This window comes from Mastacembelus armatus, chromosome 22, assembly GCF_900324485.2.
Source record: "Mastacembelus armatus chromosome 22, fMasArm1.2, whole genome shotgun sequence".
Taxonomy (NCBI): domain Eukaryota; kingdom Metazoa; phylum Chordata; class Actinopteri; order Synbranchiformes; family Mastacembelidae; genus Mastacembelus; species Mastacembelus armatus.
In genome coordinates, this window is record NC_046654.1 from 18136806 (window position 1) to 18154066 (window position 17261).

The 17261-nt window shown below is 39.3% G+C and overlaps 1 protein-coding gene across 2 annotated transcripts in view; it reads right to left on the bottom strand.

Moving 5' to 3' along the window:
* Positions 1 to 535: 535 nt before the first annotated feature.
* The window catches only part of crybg1a (crystallin beta-gamma domain containing 1a), a 39342-nt gene continuing 22616 nt past the window's right edge, over positions 536 to 17261 (bottom strand). For both annotated transcript variants that reach the window (XM_026300535.2, XM_026300617.2), the window contains 19 exons: positions 10565 to 17217; positions 9831 to 9869; positions 9628 to 9746; positions 9320 to 9497; positions 8910 to 9049; positions 8328 to 8454; positions 8194 to 8229; positions 6446 to 6603; positions 6213 to 6339; positions 5806 to 5951; positions 4814 to 4940; positions 4521 to 4550; positions 4300 to 4412; positions 3958 to 4090; positions 3731 to 3870; positions 3048 to 3171; positions 2710 to 2868; positions 1560 to 1722; positions 536 to 1272 (listed from right to left, as the gene is read on the bottom strand). In XM_026300535.2, coding sequence (XP_026156320.1) covers positions 1184 to 1272; positions 1560 to 1722; positions 2710 to 2868; positions 3048 to 3171; positions 3731 to 3870; positions 3958 to 4090; positions 4300 to 4412; positions 4521 to 4550; positions 4814 to 4940; positions 5806 to 5951; positions 6213 to 6339; positions 6446 to 6603; positions 8194 to 8229; positions 8328 to 8454; positions 8910 to 9049; positions 9320 to 9497; positions 9628 to 9746; positions 9831 to 9869; positions 10565 to 17217 — 8801 coding nt within the window. In that variant the 3' untranslated portion in view covers positions 536 to 1183. The remainder of the gene's footprint in view (positions 1273 to 1559; positions 1723 to 2709; positions 2869 to 3047; positions 3172 to 3730; positions 3871 to 3957; positions 4091 to 4299; positions 4413 to 4520; positions 4551 to 4813; positions 4941 to 5805; positions 5952 to 6212; positions 6340 to 6445; positions 6604 to 8193; positions 8230 to 8327; positions 8455 to 8909; positions 9050 to 9319; positions 9498 to 9627; positions 9747 to 9830; positions 9870 to 10564; positions 17218 to 17261) is intronic.

Consider the following 17261-nt stretch of genomic DNA (forward strand, 5'->3'; position numbering starts at 1 on the left):
GAGATTAAGGGTCTCAAGGTCTCGTGCCTGCGTAACTAAAACCTTAATTTTAATTTAAGACACTTCTTCGGGTTTCAGGGGTAAGTTAAGAACAAATTAATGCTATTTTGAAGAAAACCTTTTTGTGGACTGCGCAGCACTGATTCGATGCATTTACCTTGAAAGTCCCGAGGGCTGGTTCCTCCTGCCCTGCTTCCTGTCTAACAGTCAGATCTCCAGTGTTGAAAATGAACCTCGTCAACGGGTGTTTACTGTTTCAAACTGTGTTTGTGCACGGACAACCTTTGTGCTGTAAACTAGAGCGGACCTCACCCACCTTTTCCCGTTTACAGCTCTGTGAATGTTGCAGTGGTGCAAACATCTCTATATAACATTACCATAAGTGAATTACACTTACACTTACAATTACACTTCGTGCACAAAGCTATTCCGTCCACAAACCACAGAGGATGAAACTGGTTACCTGGCTGTAATTATAGCTAGGATTTGTCCTTTTGTTTGACAGCAACAGGCAATTAAAACCGAAAGGAAGTAGTTTTTAATTTCCTAGAGACAAAGGAAAGTATCATATTTTTATTTTCATGTGTAACAGTTTTCCTCTTTTGAATTCACATATTTACAGTCAGCAGTAGGCAACATCATTATTCCAGTTCTGCTTAGAAATTTAAACTCTGTACACTTATGCTTAGACCTAATGCAGTCAAGTCAACCTAGACACTCTTAAAAAAGGCATCAAAACTTTATAATAGATCAGTTTCGGTCTCCACTAATTAGAAAAAACGTCTAAATACATCTGACTCTATACTGCAGCTATCAGTGTATAAATATACATTTATATTTGCCAGCAGAAAAATCAGAAAATAGACATAGAAACCATACAGTAGAAAAGTACCATACAGTAAACAGGTATGCAGCATTAACACAGGGCTGAATTCATGCAGTCAAAACATTGAAGGCGATATGGAGTCTTTGGTATACACTGTTCAAAAACAAGCAGCCAAAATTAGCAAAATTTGACATTACTCATTCTTTTCTGAAAAAGGAAACATTTCATCAACTGCTATGTGAGTGCAAGGTTTTCAAGGTTTTGTTAATATATCGATCTAATCAATTACTACAAGAGTCAAGATACTACAGAAGAGTGCAGTGTTTGCATCAGTGTTTGGCTTCTAGGCTTATAAGATCATAAAATCTCCAAGGCCCATCTTTGGTTTAGTTTTCTCTCATCAAAAGTATTGAGCATCACCTGGTTCTTGTCATACTGATGACCACCTGGGAATCAGAGACATTAAAACATGGTTTTAGTTGGTTGTGAGTGCTGTTTTTTATGGCAGCAGATACAGATCATTATCAAAAATTATATAATAAAACCCAATTATTAACTATCAGCACAAATTGTGGGTAAAGCTATTGCACAAAAGACCCCACTGCACCTCCACCAGGAGATGGCGCTGTTGGACTAGGTTGGATGTCAATCATATGCTGCTGCTGTACTACGTAAATAATTTATTCTTTAAATGTATTCCATACAAAGGAAGTCAAGACAAAAACTTTCTGACCTTTGACTTCCAGGACTAGATCAGGTCTGAGGTGGCAGCGCACCAAGCCATCCGGAGTGATGCTCCACAGCTGGTTGTCTTTGCCTCGCTCTGGAGAAACACAAAGTCGACTGCCCGCCATCACCACACTGCCTGAAGTCTCCAGGCAACAGTCCTCCAACAGCTGGAAAGGGACAGAGAGGACAGACATGGGGGGTGTTAATCTCACATGCTCTTTAAAATCAGTTGAATGAGTTAGCCAAAGTCAGCAAAGAAACCTTCTGAAGTCACTTTTTTCATCAGTTTTATTAGTGTAAAAGACAAACAGTAAAGCTGCTACAGTGTGCAGGCCCCTGAATTTCTGCATTAGCTAACACAATACTGTGTTACAAAATATTTAAAATCTTCATCTGAAACTGTACCCATATACACAATAATCCATAGTAATAAATGTGTATTATTTATATATTTTTGTGTTTTATAATGTAAGTGCAAAATTCTACAAAGATGGAACTGCAAAGAAACACATCTTTTGAGATATAATGATGATGTGATCCTTGTCTCATTGCTTAACTTTGTTCCAACTTGCAATGCATCCTGTTTACTATATATATACTCACAAAAGAAGTCATAAAACATGTCCTCTTAGGTGGAAGTAACCAGTACAATGAATGGTTCTGTTGAGACTGGTTTTTAGGGCTAAACCTCTGCAAAGGAGAAGTGCACTTCTTTCAAGATATTATTTCTGTTTTGTATATTGACCACACCCTTGTTTTCAGGTACTGGTACACATTTCCCTAAAAGGACAGTGCTAAAGACTAAAGCATTTTCACTACAGTCATTTTTCAAATTACTGAAAGAGTTCCTGCAGAGACACTAATGGCTGTTTTCCCCCTAAATGATTACACTTCTTATACAGAAGAAGGTTCTTATCAGGCTCTGTGAGTTGAATAGCACTATGATTATAATAGAGAGCTGGATTTTCATTTCACTACCTCTAGGCTGGGTCACTTCTGAACACAATTGACTGTGTTTGTCCTGGGAAAGTAGGTGAAGGTTCTTTTCCTTGTTGTAGCACTTTCAGCTCGTATTTATTGTTGAACAGCAGATTCCTTTAATGTTACCCTGACTGGTGCTTTAGCAGTTTTGTGTAGTGATGTAGGTGAGTTACCTTGCAGGAAAGCTGTCCATCCCGATATAGCCAGATCTGCTCTACTCCTCCTGTCTCCTCTAGGGCCTGAACCCTCATCAGCTTGATGTCATCCAAAGCTCCTGTCAGGGACATCACAGATCCCGTCTCCTTGTTCCGCAGATGGAAGTATGTCTGTTTCTGTTGGAAGAAAAAATGCAGAACCACATGACTTGATCTGATTCCTGAACAGTCAAACTGGTTTATGGTCTGAATGAAACCCATAAGACCTACAACACAGGTAAAGCTTTCAGGGAGTGGGTAAAGTTTTTGTTAGGGCCATTATCGTTTCTGATTGGCCCATGTCTCTCTTTCTATACCTGGAATAAAGGGCGCAGGGATCCTATTTGTTGCCAGCTGCTGAACTTGCACAGATCACCTACTTCGCTTGGCTGAAGAAGCAGCTGTCGACCCCGGTAGTTACTGCCTTCATACAACACCCACCTGGAGAGCAGTGTTATCAATCCACATATAAGAAATTTGGCAGATTTAGTTGCTGTTTTAACACATTTTACTGACTTGGGTAGGTTCCTCACATCTTAACTGCATTTAATAAGAAAATATCTGGTTGTTAAAACCTAAGCTAAAATCATTTAAAGGAATTTTATGAGTCTCTCTCAAATTATTTGTAGGAATGTTTGTGTATGTATTTAAATGTTTTTCCATGAACCCTTTTTGCATTTCCTTAACACAATGAAGCTGAGAGCTCTTGCTAAATGGTAAAGGTGTCTGGAATAAAACTCTGCTTATTTCATAATGTATATAAACTGCCATCCATGCCAGGTTTTACTATACAAATTTAAGGTACAATGGAAAAGATAAAGAAAATAACATTGTGTGCTGCTCAGTTGACTATTATTCAAAATACAAAATGTATAGTATTTGAATACAACTTTGACATCATACCACATTCGAAGTGTTTTGATTGCAATAGTCTTTGTTACATTGTGATTAAGAATTATTTTTTTTGTGCCACAAATATAATAATAGGTGTTTGACATACGTTCCTCCCTCCACCACCAGGGAGTGTATGTGTGTATCCAGGGATTCCTGCCGAAGGTTCAAAGCTCCACTGGTCAACACCACCCTGCGACCTTTGCATCCAACCTTACTGAACAAGATGATGGAGGGAAGAGAGAACTCCTGGAGAGCAATCAGAGAGTTTCAATCTTACTTCTATCAGATCCAAAGGGAGCAAAAATACTTTTTTACTTTTTACACTCTACTCACATATCCAATGGTCTGCATGGAACAGATGGTAGAGTCTGAGGACAGGAAGCCCATGGCCTCTGTGCTGGGGTATTCTCCCTCCTCCAGTACATACATATCCTTTGTGAACTTGGCTTGCTCATATGCCACCCAGCTACACACACACATTATTGTTGTTGTCAATAATATTCCTAATTTTGTTCAGAAAAACAGTATTTATATTTGAAATAGCATCTTTACACTGCTGTTCACATTCAATTGCGTGGTATGTTTTAATGTTCTTCTAAAACAAATTTGTTATGGATAATCTTTTATACACTGACAGTAACAGGCAGTGTTTAGTGCTAGTTCAGTTGTGTTTACCTGCCAGCCAGCACCTTACAGGACCTTGGCATGAAGTCCTCGTCAAGAGCTGCTGCGCTGTCCTCGAGAGCCACCAGCCTCCCCTGGAAGTCTGGTTCAGAGTACAGGTGCACCTGTAACACATATCCAAACAGCCTTACTGACTCAGCCAGTGCACACAGCCAGATGGTTGAGGAGAAATGGGCAATCTATTTTATGGAAATACAGGTGTAGAGGGTTACCTTGAATTTTGTAGTTCCCATCAGCATGTCCTAGAACAGAAAGCAGGAAAGATTAGGACTGATGCAATGAGAGGCTTCTTAAAAAAACACAAAATATCTCTTGAAACATATAAATCCTGTGTTTAATGCATCCTAACAAATTAGGGCTGTAACTGATGATTATTTTCACCAATATCCACTCTTCTGACTGTTTTTCTTTACCAAATACACACACAACTCCAGTCTCAACCCTATTTATTTTGTTCATTCATCCTGTCCCCCACCATTCTTTTTTACTACATTATATTTCTTACATAGACGACAGGCTGCATGGATGAAATTTTGACATTCTGGGCTCCCCAGTCCTCTGGGCTTGCATACAGGCCTTTCTCCAGCACATAGAGCTCTCCACTGAATCCAGGATTTTCAAATGCCACCCATCTGCCAGGAGCACAAAAACAACATGTTATGATGCACAACACCAGTGATAGCAATTCATCAAACTCATTTATTATACGCAAATACAGATAACAGTCCTTCTATAAACACATCTTCAGAAAGCAGACCATACTGATCTGATGGGTCCTCTGTTTAGATGAGATGAGAGTTCTGTCTTATAAAAGAGTAAGTCCATGTCTCTAAGAGGTTGTTAAATGATTCAGCAGGCAGGGCAGAGGTATAGCAAACAGTAGGATGTTACATAACGGTGGGATAAATATGACATTCAGTGAGCTCAAACATGCAGTTGGCCATCTGGCAAAACTGTTAGCATAAGAAATGTTCCATGTTTTAACTAAGATCAGATCACTTCAAAATGTGTTTTTACTGTAGTGAAACCCTTCTAAACAAGTTGACAGTATAATTTCACAAACTGCACAGGCTGTTCTCTACTAGGAAGGCCCCCTTTTCTTTGCTGAGCATGTGAGAGGAGCTTGTGATGTATTTCTTTTGTTGTAACTAAAGAATCACTTTTGTTTATCTTCAGTGGAAATCATTGCCCTGAAGAAATGGAAGCTTGTTTCATTCTTTGTTACCCTTGATGTATCAATTACTCATATGGATCAGTCACATTAGATTATTCGTAACTGTGTCCTCTAGGGCTGTATGTGTATGTGCAGGTGCACATGTTTGTATATACAGTGACAGAACACTTAGTCATGTCTGTAAGGTAAGAAACACGCCCAAAAACCACAAGGGCGTGCACCATCCAGAGTCAAAGAGATTCCCTCCTTCCTTAGGATTTTTAACCTCATGAGTTATTGTCGTTATTGTTTCTGTTGTTGAAAACACAAATGGTCTGACTCACACTCCACCCATGACATTGGCAGACTGGGTTTTGATGCCATGGCCGACATCCTCGATGTTTAGCACGGTATCCAGCAAATCCACACTGAGCCGCAGCTCATCAAAGTTCGGCTCATTGTACAGTTTAACATGTGGAGACAGGAAATCCTTGGGAAGATAAAAACAATTAAAAATATTTACAAAGTGAAAAGCAAGTTCTCTCACTTCTAGTGCCTTGCAGTACAGAAAAAAAAAGTTGGAATACACCTCATTACATTAAGTTTTATTAGTATCAGCAGAAGAAAACTGGGCACTACATGTTCAGTAAACTCTAGCAGGAGAAGTGCAAAAACACCACATTAACAGTGCCAAATTCAGAATCAAGACCAATCAAGGATCTTGTAGGTGAATATTTCAGGTGATACATACTGTGCGTACTGGCCGAAGTGACTGGAGGCCGTCTTCAGATCCACCCCAGTCACTGCAGTGAGGATACTCCCCCTCTTCCAGGATGTACTGCCTCCCCTCAAACTCTGCCTCTTGATAACCCACCCAGCTTCAAGGACAAAAAAAAAAAATAATTACTACAATTTTGAACATTTCTGAGCCACAGCCAGCAGAAAAAGCAGGCATATTTCATATTAACTCCATGAGATACTCACAGACCACCAAGTATCTTTATAGACCCCACTGTAGACAGCGTCTTCCTTTTTTCATCAGGTTTGTCTGCTTCTTTCTTTTCCAGTTCTTGCAGGTTGTACACATCACTGTCTACCTCTATGCACTCTCCATCAAAGGCGGGCTTCTCAAACACTAAGGCCTGGATAGGTGAAGGAAAGGAAGGAGTTAAAGATGAGTCAGAGGCCTTATATGTGTTTATATGATTCTGATGTGATGTGTTTTGGCTCATTCCTGTACCAAAGCAGAATGCTATTTTTTCCACAGATAACAGTGAAAAGTAGTGTTTCTTAAAATAATGTATCTTACATTTGTCTATCTGTCAGTGGTGCACAAGCTACACGTACCATACTCACTCTAAGTTAGAGCTGTCAGTGTACCACAAGCTGCACGCACACTGTAAAAAAGTTTGTCTTTGAGCCTTCTCTTGGAGCTATTTCTGTTCCACTCAGGAACTTTCCCTGGGGACCAATAATCTTTTGTTTATTGTTGGTTTCAACCAGAGAAGCTAGGGACTGAATTTAGTTCATGTATGAAAGTTATAGGTGTAAAAAAAAAAGTCCTTACTTCAGAAGTCCTTACAGAAGTTCAGAAAAAAATAGGGAGGAGTTTACAGTGCTGAACATACACACAGTATTTATGTGGTCAAGCACAAATAGAGAGGATGCTATGAGCGTCATATGCAAACAGGGCTGTCCTGGATGACAACAGTTTGTATATTAGGACGATGGGTGGACATCAGGACAGAATGTTTGGCTGACAAAGCTGGTGAGAGAGTTAGAGCAAGGCTACAGTACTTAGTTGTTCACTTGCAAACACAATTAGCAATTCACAAAGTGGGCTTATTTCCTAGTTTAGTTCCTGTGGTTTCATAGACCCTGGAACATTTTGATTTGCTCCTAATTCCTTAACCATGAGAATAAACAACATATTTTGGGTCAGTTACTGGAGGAACTTTAAACTACAGGCACAACCACTGTTCACTGTTCACAACCACTCCCACAGTGAACAGCTCATCTCCACAGTCGATTTTGACTGCAAGATTGAAATATTCTATCACACCACATCTCTTCCCCAGCAACACCTAAGACTTGTACAAAACAAATTTGTCTTTCTACTGAAAAACACATGCATATGCAAGTTAAACAGTTTACCAATCCCATCTGAATTTGAGCCAAGCTATGAACAAAATGATAATCAAATCAGATAAACATGCATAGACTCAACTTATGTGATTCATAGTAGCTGACTACAAATTCAGATTTTTTTTAGACAGATCCAATCTTTTTGTGCTGATGATTCATATGACATGTATCCAGCTCATGTGTGAACACTATTCAGGATCTAAACTGCCATGAACGCACAGATTTAACTAAAATACGAACCACGTACGTACAAGAATTCCAGTATCACCTGTGCAACAGTTAAACTGTGCAATGTCCTCAAAAAAATTTCAGCTACGATATAAATAAGAATGACAGGAGATATCTTCAAATGAGATATTAAAAACACATAAATTCTGATATGACAGCATTGTCAGAGAATTAGATCTAAGTTTACACATGTAAATGGCCCAGATCTGAGTTGAAAAAAATCTGATTTGGTTTGTTTCTGAAAAAAAATTGATTTGAGTTACTTAGAGATTAAGGGTTTCTCTAAGGGTTAGTTACAACAAATGTAACATCTGAAAGTTTGTGATGATAGTTGAACAGTTATGTAATGCAGAACCAACCTTGACTTCATTAGGATGCTCCACCCTTATTGCTCCCTGAAATGAAGAGATACTCATTTGTCAGTTGACAGTTGACAAAATGACAGTATACAGTAGTACCAACATAGAGGACATTCATTTTTTAAGTACTGTACCATTCGGAGGGGTCTGAGAGACCCAATGAAGGGCTCAGGGAAACCCCAGGTCTCTGGGCAAGGGTACTCCCCCACCTCCAGCACTGCAACAAAACCTCCAAAGCCCAGATCACTGTGCACTAGCCAGCTACAGGTACACAAAGACAGCACAGGAAAAGAAGGGAAGGCAAGAAGGGAAGGGAGAGTTGAGTGGGAATGTTCCTCAAAATACCTTCAACACTATAAATTAAGGTTACAGTGCATGAGAGTCATGATAAAACCCCAGTACTTTGACAGCCTGCAGTTTACATTCCTTAAAAAATGGAAAACAGATGTTACACACACTGAATTCCGTATAGCTTCCAGAAAATTTGCATCTTTGTGTTCTTTCAACTATTAGTTAGCTGTAAGCTACCAAAAATACAAATGAAAGCTGAAAAATACCAGGTACTATTCTTTTTAGCCAAAGAAGAACACTCAAGGAAACATTTGCATCACTGGACATATAGCACATACATAGTTACATACATTCCCTGTTACTTTAAATGAGTGACATAATAACAATAGAAACTGGAACAGTGGGCAACACTTAGCTGAACTTACACTCCAGAATGGACCTTGATGGAGCCAGTGGTTTGTGGGATCCCATAGGAGCCAATCTCTACAGTGTCACTGCAGTAAGATGTTATCCTCCCCAGCCCATTCATCTCTGTAAACAGGTCAATCCGGGGTATGCTGTAGTCCTATACAACAAGAAAATAAATACAACTGAATGATCTTCATCAGGCAGTTCCTGATAAAAAACTAATTAAAGCAGAGTATGACGCTGAGCAGGCGTTTGACGACAGCTTTTGGAATTAGACATTTTTCCCATTCACTTTCTGGCTGATACCAAAAAAAAAAAAAATCTGATTAATACATAGACCACATTGATTATATGAGGTGACTAACATTATAGGACACACAGTAGAAATCCGAACCTTGATGGAATATGAATTAACAGGGTAACTTACTCTAACAGCCAGTCGTACAGATCCTATGACCATAGATGCTGTTGGTACAGGTTGACCCATCTGGTCTAGTGTTGTTTGTGTTCCCTCCTCTGCCCACATATTGACTATGTGGTTTGTAGGACCTTCCTCAAAGGCAATTACACGTCCATGGAAACCAGGTTTTTCATAGAGAAGCCAGCTAAAGAGAGACAGAAGTCAATCAAGTCAGAAACTGTTACAACTCATTCATTCCTGTGTGCGAATGATTAAGACAGTTAAGCAGCTACATCATTTTCTATATACTATTCTTATACTGAGGAAACCCTTACCATCCTCTGATAACTCTGACTGAGATTACAGGGGACAGCTTCATTTTGGTGGCATCTTCTACATCACAGTGAAACTCAAATGCTTCTCCTCCAAACTGGGCATGCTCATGTATGACAATCTGTATCAAGAAATAGAAATGGAATTGCAACAAAGTGTTTTTGACTAACAAAATGTTGAAAATGTGTGTCGAATTTAATCATACCTTTCCAGGCCTTTTGTGGAACCCTCTTACTGCAGGTATCTGTGAGCAAAGGTTACAATTTATGAATTTGAACATGGGTTTAAAAAAAACCCTCAGTCCTAATGCAGTAGATTAACAATTCATTTGTAAACATCTTGAGCCAAAATATCTCTAGAAAGAAGTCCATCTTTTTATCATATACCCTTTGTTAGCTCAGCTCCTCAGTCTTGTCAGATAAATGCAAGTATATTTATTACATTGTATTTGGCTGGATAGATTTCAACTAGCAACTGCAGAATTACCTGTTTGGTCATTATGTTGGGTATAATGTCTGATTAGTTGGAAGAGAATTAAGTGTAGTATTAAGTGGTAATGCCCAAGGTCTTAAGGGAAGAGAAATGAACAGAGTTCATCTAAACATTTTTTTTTTTTTGCATAGTTCTGCTTTATTTGCATGTCCATGCAAATGTCTAATGCTGAGCTTTAGAAGATGTTGGCAAAGCTTTCTTGTGTAAAATTCCAGACTGACACGACATTTCTCTTGTCCTCACTTGCAACTGATTCATGACTTTGTTGCAACAGTATCTCAAAACAAAAGAGCAGGATATGAAACTAGGACACATATCACTATGGAAATAAACTAGGAAATAAGAGTGCTTCATATAAAAGTCTGGCAGGTCAAAACTCATCAAGGTTTTATCCAACATTCAGGCAGAAATTTTGGAGCTCTTCATTTAAAGCACTCAAACACCTACCTTTGACATGACATTAGAAAATCCCTTTTCAGAATTCTGCTGACTGTAGTTGGTGGTTGGAGGCTGTCCAGGAGGGGCCTTCAGCCCCAAATCCACATTAGGTACTCCTGCCATTGGTACATGGTCCATAACAGTACTCCCCTTAGGATTCAGTTTAGTGTTAGGCATCTGTGTCAAACCCTGGTAGGTGTCAGATTCTCTTTTGTTCTTCCTAAGATTTCTCTCTGAATGATCAGGTGGCGTTATCTCAGAGAATGTGGGTAGACTAGGAGAGGTGGAGCTAAGTACTGAGTCACTAACTGTACCTACATCACCACCCTTAAATGATTCTTGATCTGTACTTTGAGCCCCCTCCTTATCTATACTTAAACCAGGCAGAGGTGAATCAACCACTCCATGCTTTTGAAGGGATGGCAAGTCCTGTTTGTCAGATGAAAGTGAGCTATCTGAGGCAGAGGTAGTTTCCTCTTTTGTCTTCCTGGGGCACCGAGGGGAACTCAGTAAGCTTGAGAGGATGGACATCCTTTCAAGTCTTGATGTCAGTTTTCCAGGCTGCTCTCCATGGTTTTGTCCCTCTTTTCTTGCTTCTTTGACGCCATCATTTCCTTCTACCTCACCAAGTGTTTTCATTTGGTCTCTAGGTGTGGGCGGGGCATTGTCTTGTCCATGTTTATTCAGGGTTCGTCCCCCCCTGTTGGCTGCCTTTTGTTTTATCACCATAGCTGGGGAAGGGTCCCTCAAACCTTTGTCGTTTTTCCTCAAGCCAAACTGGAATTCATTAGGATCAAAAACCTTCTCAAAATGGTCCTCCTTGATGGCAGGCATGGCAAAATGCGGAGAAGGAGATGGGGACTTTTTACGATTGTGTTTCTTTGGAGGTAGTGAGAAAGGAATTCCACCCTCTTTAATGCTCCTGATAAAATCATCAAAGTCATCAGAGTCAAGAGATTCATCCTCACTAGCTGATGCATTTACTCTTTTTTTGTGTTCTTTTTTCTGTTTTTTATGACTTTCCACATCCAACCAGCTGGATGGAGATTCCTTCTTTAGCTGAAGACTTTGAGATGGGATGGATGGTTTCGCTCTAGCAGGAAGAGAATTAGCTCTAGGTTGTTGCTCACTGATTGTTGGCTGTGCAGGTCTTTGTGGATGATTGAGGCTGTGGATGTTTTCCTCTCTCAAAATTTGCAATTCCTGTTTCAAAACATTTTCTGTTTTTCTTTTTTCTTTTGGATCTTCATTTTGCTTAGCATCAGTACTAATGGATATTTTCTCTAAAATAACACTGGACTTATCTGTTGGTTCTCCACTACCTTTTTTGCTAGATACATCTTTTACAAAAGCAGTTTCTGTCTCTTGCTTGACATCCATCTTTGATGCATTTATCTGCTGTTCATCTGGCTTTGCCACTTTATTCTCATCTTGAACACATTCCCTAATCACATTTTTCTGTTTCTTGGTACTTTTGGATTTTTCAAGTAATTTGGCATCTTCTGCTGTCTCCATAACTTCCTTTGTTACAGTCTTTGGTTTCTGTTCAGCATTTGGAGCATTTGAATTTGAGGATTGATCAGTGTTTTGCACTGATTTTTTCATTTCAGTGTGTTCATCTTTGACAGTTGAAGGTTTCTGGCCCTTTTGTGTGCTAACGTCAGAGTTAGCATTCTCTATTACAATGGCATGTGCGAAACTCTTTGTTGATGAATCCTTTGATTCAGTCTTCTCTTTAGCTCCTTCTACTTGTTCCTGTTTTAGGTCATAATCTGGACTTTCAGATTTTGTAGGTTTGCTTTTCTTTAGCTTTGTAATGTCCTCATCTTGCTCTCTAGAAGTCATGGATTTCTGGATCTGTTGGGTGCAAACTTGACTATTAGTATTTGCAGTTGGTGTCTTATTCAGACTCTTACCCAGTGAATCTGTGGTTTCAGTCTTTTCTTTGGTACCCTTAGCACTAGTGCTTATAGAGTTAGCTTCTTGAGTTGTATCCTTTTTTTCGGTTTTTGGTTTCTGTTCAGCATTCGGAGCATTTGAATTTGAGGATTGATCAGTGTTTTGCACTGATTTTTTCATTTCAGTGTGTTCATCTTTGACAGTTGAAGGTTTCTGGCCCTTTTGTGTGCTAACGTCAGAGTTAGCATTATCTATTACAATGGCATGTGCGAAACTCTTTGTTGATGAATCCTTTGATTCAGTCTTCTCTTTAGCTCCTTCTACTTGTTCCTGTTTTAGGTCACAATCTGGACTTTCAGATTTTGTAGGTTTGCTTTTCTTTAGCGTTGTAATGTCCTCATCTTGCTCTCTAGAAGTCATGGATTTCTGGATCTGTTGGGTGCAAACTTGACTATTAGTATTTGCAGTTGGTGTCTTATTCAGACTCTTACCCAGTGAATCTGTGGTTTCAGTCTTTTCTTTGGTACCCTTAGCACTAGTGCTTATAGAGTTAGCTTCTTGAGTTGTATCCTTTTTTTCGGTTTTTGGTTTCTGTTCAGCATTCGGAGCATTTGAATTTGAGGATTGATCAGTGTTTTGCACTGATTTTTTCATTTCAGTGTGTTCATCTTTGACAGTTGAAGGTTTCTGGCCCTTTTGTGTGCTAACGTCAGAGTTAGCATTCTCTATTACAATGGCATGTGCGAAACTCTTTGTTGATGAATCCTTTGATTCAGTCTTCTCTTTAGCTCCTTCTACTTGTTCCTGTTTTAGGTCACAATCTGGACTTTCAGATTTTGTAGGTTTGCTTTTCTTTAGCTTTGTAATGTCCTCATCTTGCTCTCTAGAAGTCATGGATTTCTGGATCTGTTGGGTGCAAACTTGACTATTAGTATTTGCAGTTGGTGTCTTATTCAGACTCTTACCCAGTGAATCTGTGGTTTCAGTCTTTTCTTTGGTCCCCTTAGCACTAGTGCTTATAGAGTTAGCTTCTTGAGTTGTATCCTTTTTTTCGGTTTTTGGTTTCTGTTCAGCATTTGGAGCATTTGAATTTGAGGATTGATCATTGTTTTGCACTGATTTTTTCATTTCAGTGTGTTCATCTTTGACAGTTGAAGGTTTCTGGCCCTTTTGTGTGCTAACGTCAGAGTTAGCATTCTCTATTACAATGGCATGTGCGAAACTCTTTGTTGATGAATCCTTTGATTCAGTCTTCTCTTTAGCTCCTTCTACTTGTTCCTGTTTTAGGTCATAATCTGGACTTTCAGATTTTGTAGGTTTGCTTTTCTTTAGCTTTGTAATGTCCTCATCTTGCTCTCTAGAAGTCATGGATTTCTGGATCTGTTGGGTGCAAACTTGACTATTAGTATTTGCAGTTGGTGTCTTATTCAGACTCTTACCCAGTGAATCTGTGGTTTCAGTCTTTTCTTTGGTACCCTTAGCACTAGTGCTTATAGAGTTAGCTTCTTGAGTTGTATCCTTTTTTTCGGTTTTTGGTTTCTGTTCAGCATTCGGAGCATTTGAATTTGAGGATTGATCAGTGTTTTGCACTGATTTTTTCATTTCAGTGTGTTCATCTTTGACAATTGAAGGTTTCTGGCCCTTTTGTGTGCTAACGTCAGAGTTAGCATTCTCTATTACAATGGCATGTGCGAAACTCTTTGTTGATGAATCCTTTGATTCAGTCTTCTCTTTAGCTCCTTCTACTTGTTCCTGTTTTAGGTCACAATCTGGACTTTCAGATTTTGTAGGTTTGCTTTTCTTTAGCTTTGTAATGTCCTCATCTTGCTCTCTAGAAGTCATGGATTTCTGGATCTGTTGGGTGCAAACTTGACTATTAGTATTTGCAGTTGGTGTCTTATTCAGACTCTTACCCAGTGAATCTGTGGTTTCAGTCTTTTCTTTGGTACCCTTAGCACTAGTGCTAATAGAGTTAGTTTCTTGAGTTGTATCCTTTTTCACATTTTGGCTCTGCCTTGTCTTCTCCATGATTTTTGTTCTTTCTGTTTCTGGTTCCTGTTCTAGGTGAGAGTTTGGATGATTGGATTCTGCTGTTTCCTCTCTTTTTTCCATGCCCTTAATTTGGTCTGTAATGATGAGAGACTCCTTTTGGTTGCTAGCTTCTGAGTTAGCAGTGTCAGCTCTGGTCTCATTTACTAAACTCTTTAAAGATGAATCCTTTATCTCTTTTTCTTTGGAGCATTCAGCACAAGCACTTACAGGACTAAGGTCTTGAGTTGTATCAGTTTTTTTGCTGTCTGTTGTCTCTTTTTTTCGTTTCTGTTTCTCTGTTCTGTCTTTGCTTTTGTCTGGTTTAGTTATGTCCTCATTTTGGTCTCCAACACCGGACCTTTGTTCTTGCAGAATGTTAATTTCAGTGGTAGTGTTCACGTTTGCTGCATCATTCACCAAACCCTTTAGAGATGAATTAGTTTTTCCAGGCTTTTCTTCAGTGCCTTCAGCACTCTGAGGTGCAGTGCTTACCAACATTAGTTCTTCAGTTTTATCAATTTGAAGAATATGACTTTCTGTTGTCTTCTCTGGAGTTTTATGTGGACCAGATTTCTGTTCAAGCACAGCAGTCGGACATTTGCGTTCTGCTGATATATTAGAATTTTCCTTTGTTTTTTGCATATCTTCATCTTGGTCTCTAGCAGTTATGGCTTTCTTGTCCTCTTGGTTGCTAATTTCAGAGTCAGCAGTGTCATTTGAAATTTGATTAGGTAAACCCGTCTCTTTTTTGTTACATTTAGTAACCACAATTTTAGTGCTAACGGTTTTTATTTCTGGAGTCTGTCTGTCCTTTACATCATTGGCATGTTTGTCCTCCTCATTTTTGTTGTCTTTCTTGACCTTGTCATCTTTGGTTAGAAGTGGTTTAAGCTCCGGTTCATTTTTCTCTGATGATGCCTTCACGTGTTGCTCTGCTTGCTGTGTTTCCTTACTGCCAGTCTTTGGGTTTTCTTTCATAATGATCTTACATTCATGTTTTGTATTGTCCACAGCAGCTGCAGTTTCATGGAGTACACTTCTTGCTTGCGCTGACTCTGTCCTCTTCTCTTCCAGGGCAACTGTACCCACTTTCTGTGTTCCCTTGTTTAAATCAGGCTGTAATTTCTCCTCTGGTGATAGATCTGACGTTTTCCTTGGTTTTGCAATTTCTTTTTCTGCTTCATTCTTTATGGTCATGCCCTTGGGCTCCTCCTTATAACTGTTCTGTGAGTCAAAGCTTTCCACTGCTGCATCAGCATGCCTTTCTTTGGGTTTTGAGTCTTTCTCCTGTCTTTCAAATCCTCCCTCTAGTAAAAGAGGCTCTTTGTTCAGCTGATTTCCAACATTCTTGGGCAATTCACAAGCAGTCACGGTCTCTGTTTGAATGTTCGAAGCCTCTAGTGGTTTGCTGCCAACCTCCTTTTTACTTTTCTCCTTTACCTCAAGATTTTTTAGTGAGTCTATGCCTAATGTGAGGGGCAATCTATCATTTTCCAGAGCTGTATCTGTGGTTTGATCCTTAAGTAATTCATTTTCCTTTTGCTGTTCTGTATTGGTAGCGTCAACTGAAACTTCAATGGGAATGGCTGAAAGCACATCATCTGGCTTAACATCTTGGTCTTTTAAGGTCAATTGAGCAGGAGCCCTATTTGTGGTAACCTTTTCCTCAAAAGTGGTCTTGGTTGTTTCTTTAGGGGAAATATTATCAGGCATAACATGTTCCTTATCAGACTGGGTCATTATGTTACAATGTAAGCTGTCACCCACAACAGGTTTGACTGATGTATCAATTACATCATTATGAGCTGGTATTGTGTCCTGAGCCAGCACCACAGAGTCTGTCTCTTTCTCCTGGATTAAAACTGGTTTTATGTTACTTATTATCTGAGTTTTCTCTAAAATGTCGACTTCTGGAGAATTGTCTGGTAATAACAGAGTTTGCTTTTCCTCTGTGGTATTGTCAGTTTGAATGTGAACCACATTTTCAGGTGAAGACTCAATTTTGACTTTAAATTTGCCTTCATCCTGTTTTCCCTGGTTGTCTGTCCCAACACTGTTTAAATCAGTGACTGGTGATTGAGTTGGAGTAGCATTAACAATCTCACTGCTAGGCGATACCTTAGACACTGGCTCTACTACTGGTGTAATTTCTACCTTAGCGTTTGCTGTTATCACATCAATGTTTTCTTTTGGTTTGATCTTTGAAATGTCTTTCCTTGTAGGGATGGTTATGCCTTCTAATTTATTTGTCTCCTTTCCTTTCAGTTTGGTTTCACTGGGAATAGACTCTTTGTCTGTGAGGTCTTTATGTTCTTCTTCCTCTGTAGACACAGATTTTAATTTAAATCTGTCACCACTGGCAGTGTTCTTCCCACAATCTGGTACAGTACTGTTAGATGCTTTGACAACTGTTTGCGAGTTAGTAATGTGAGTTGATTCCTGTTTAGATGTAGCAGATGTCTCAGGTGGGGGATGTTGAGGTTTTCTGAATTTGAATTTGGTGGATGTTTTCTGACCCCGTGTAGGGAGCTTGCTCACTGGTGATAAGGAATCAGCTGAATCCTTCACTGGACTCTTTGGCTGCTGTTTGATATTTTCGCTGTGTTTTGGTTGCTTTAATGAGAGAGATTTCTCTTGCTTGGTGGGAGGTGGAGAGATGGGAGTATCATTCTCTTCATGGCTAATGCTTCTTTTAGAGAGTTGTTTGGATGGTCTTGCTGATAGCATGCTTCCTGTATTGAAACACAAACACACACACACACACACACTGTTTTAA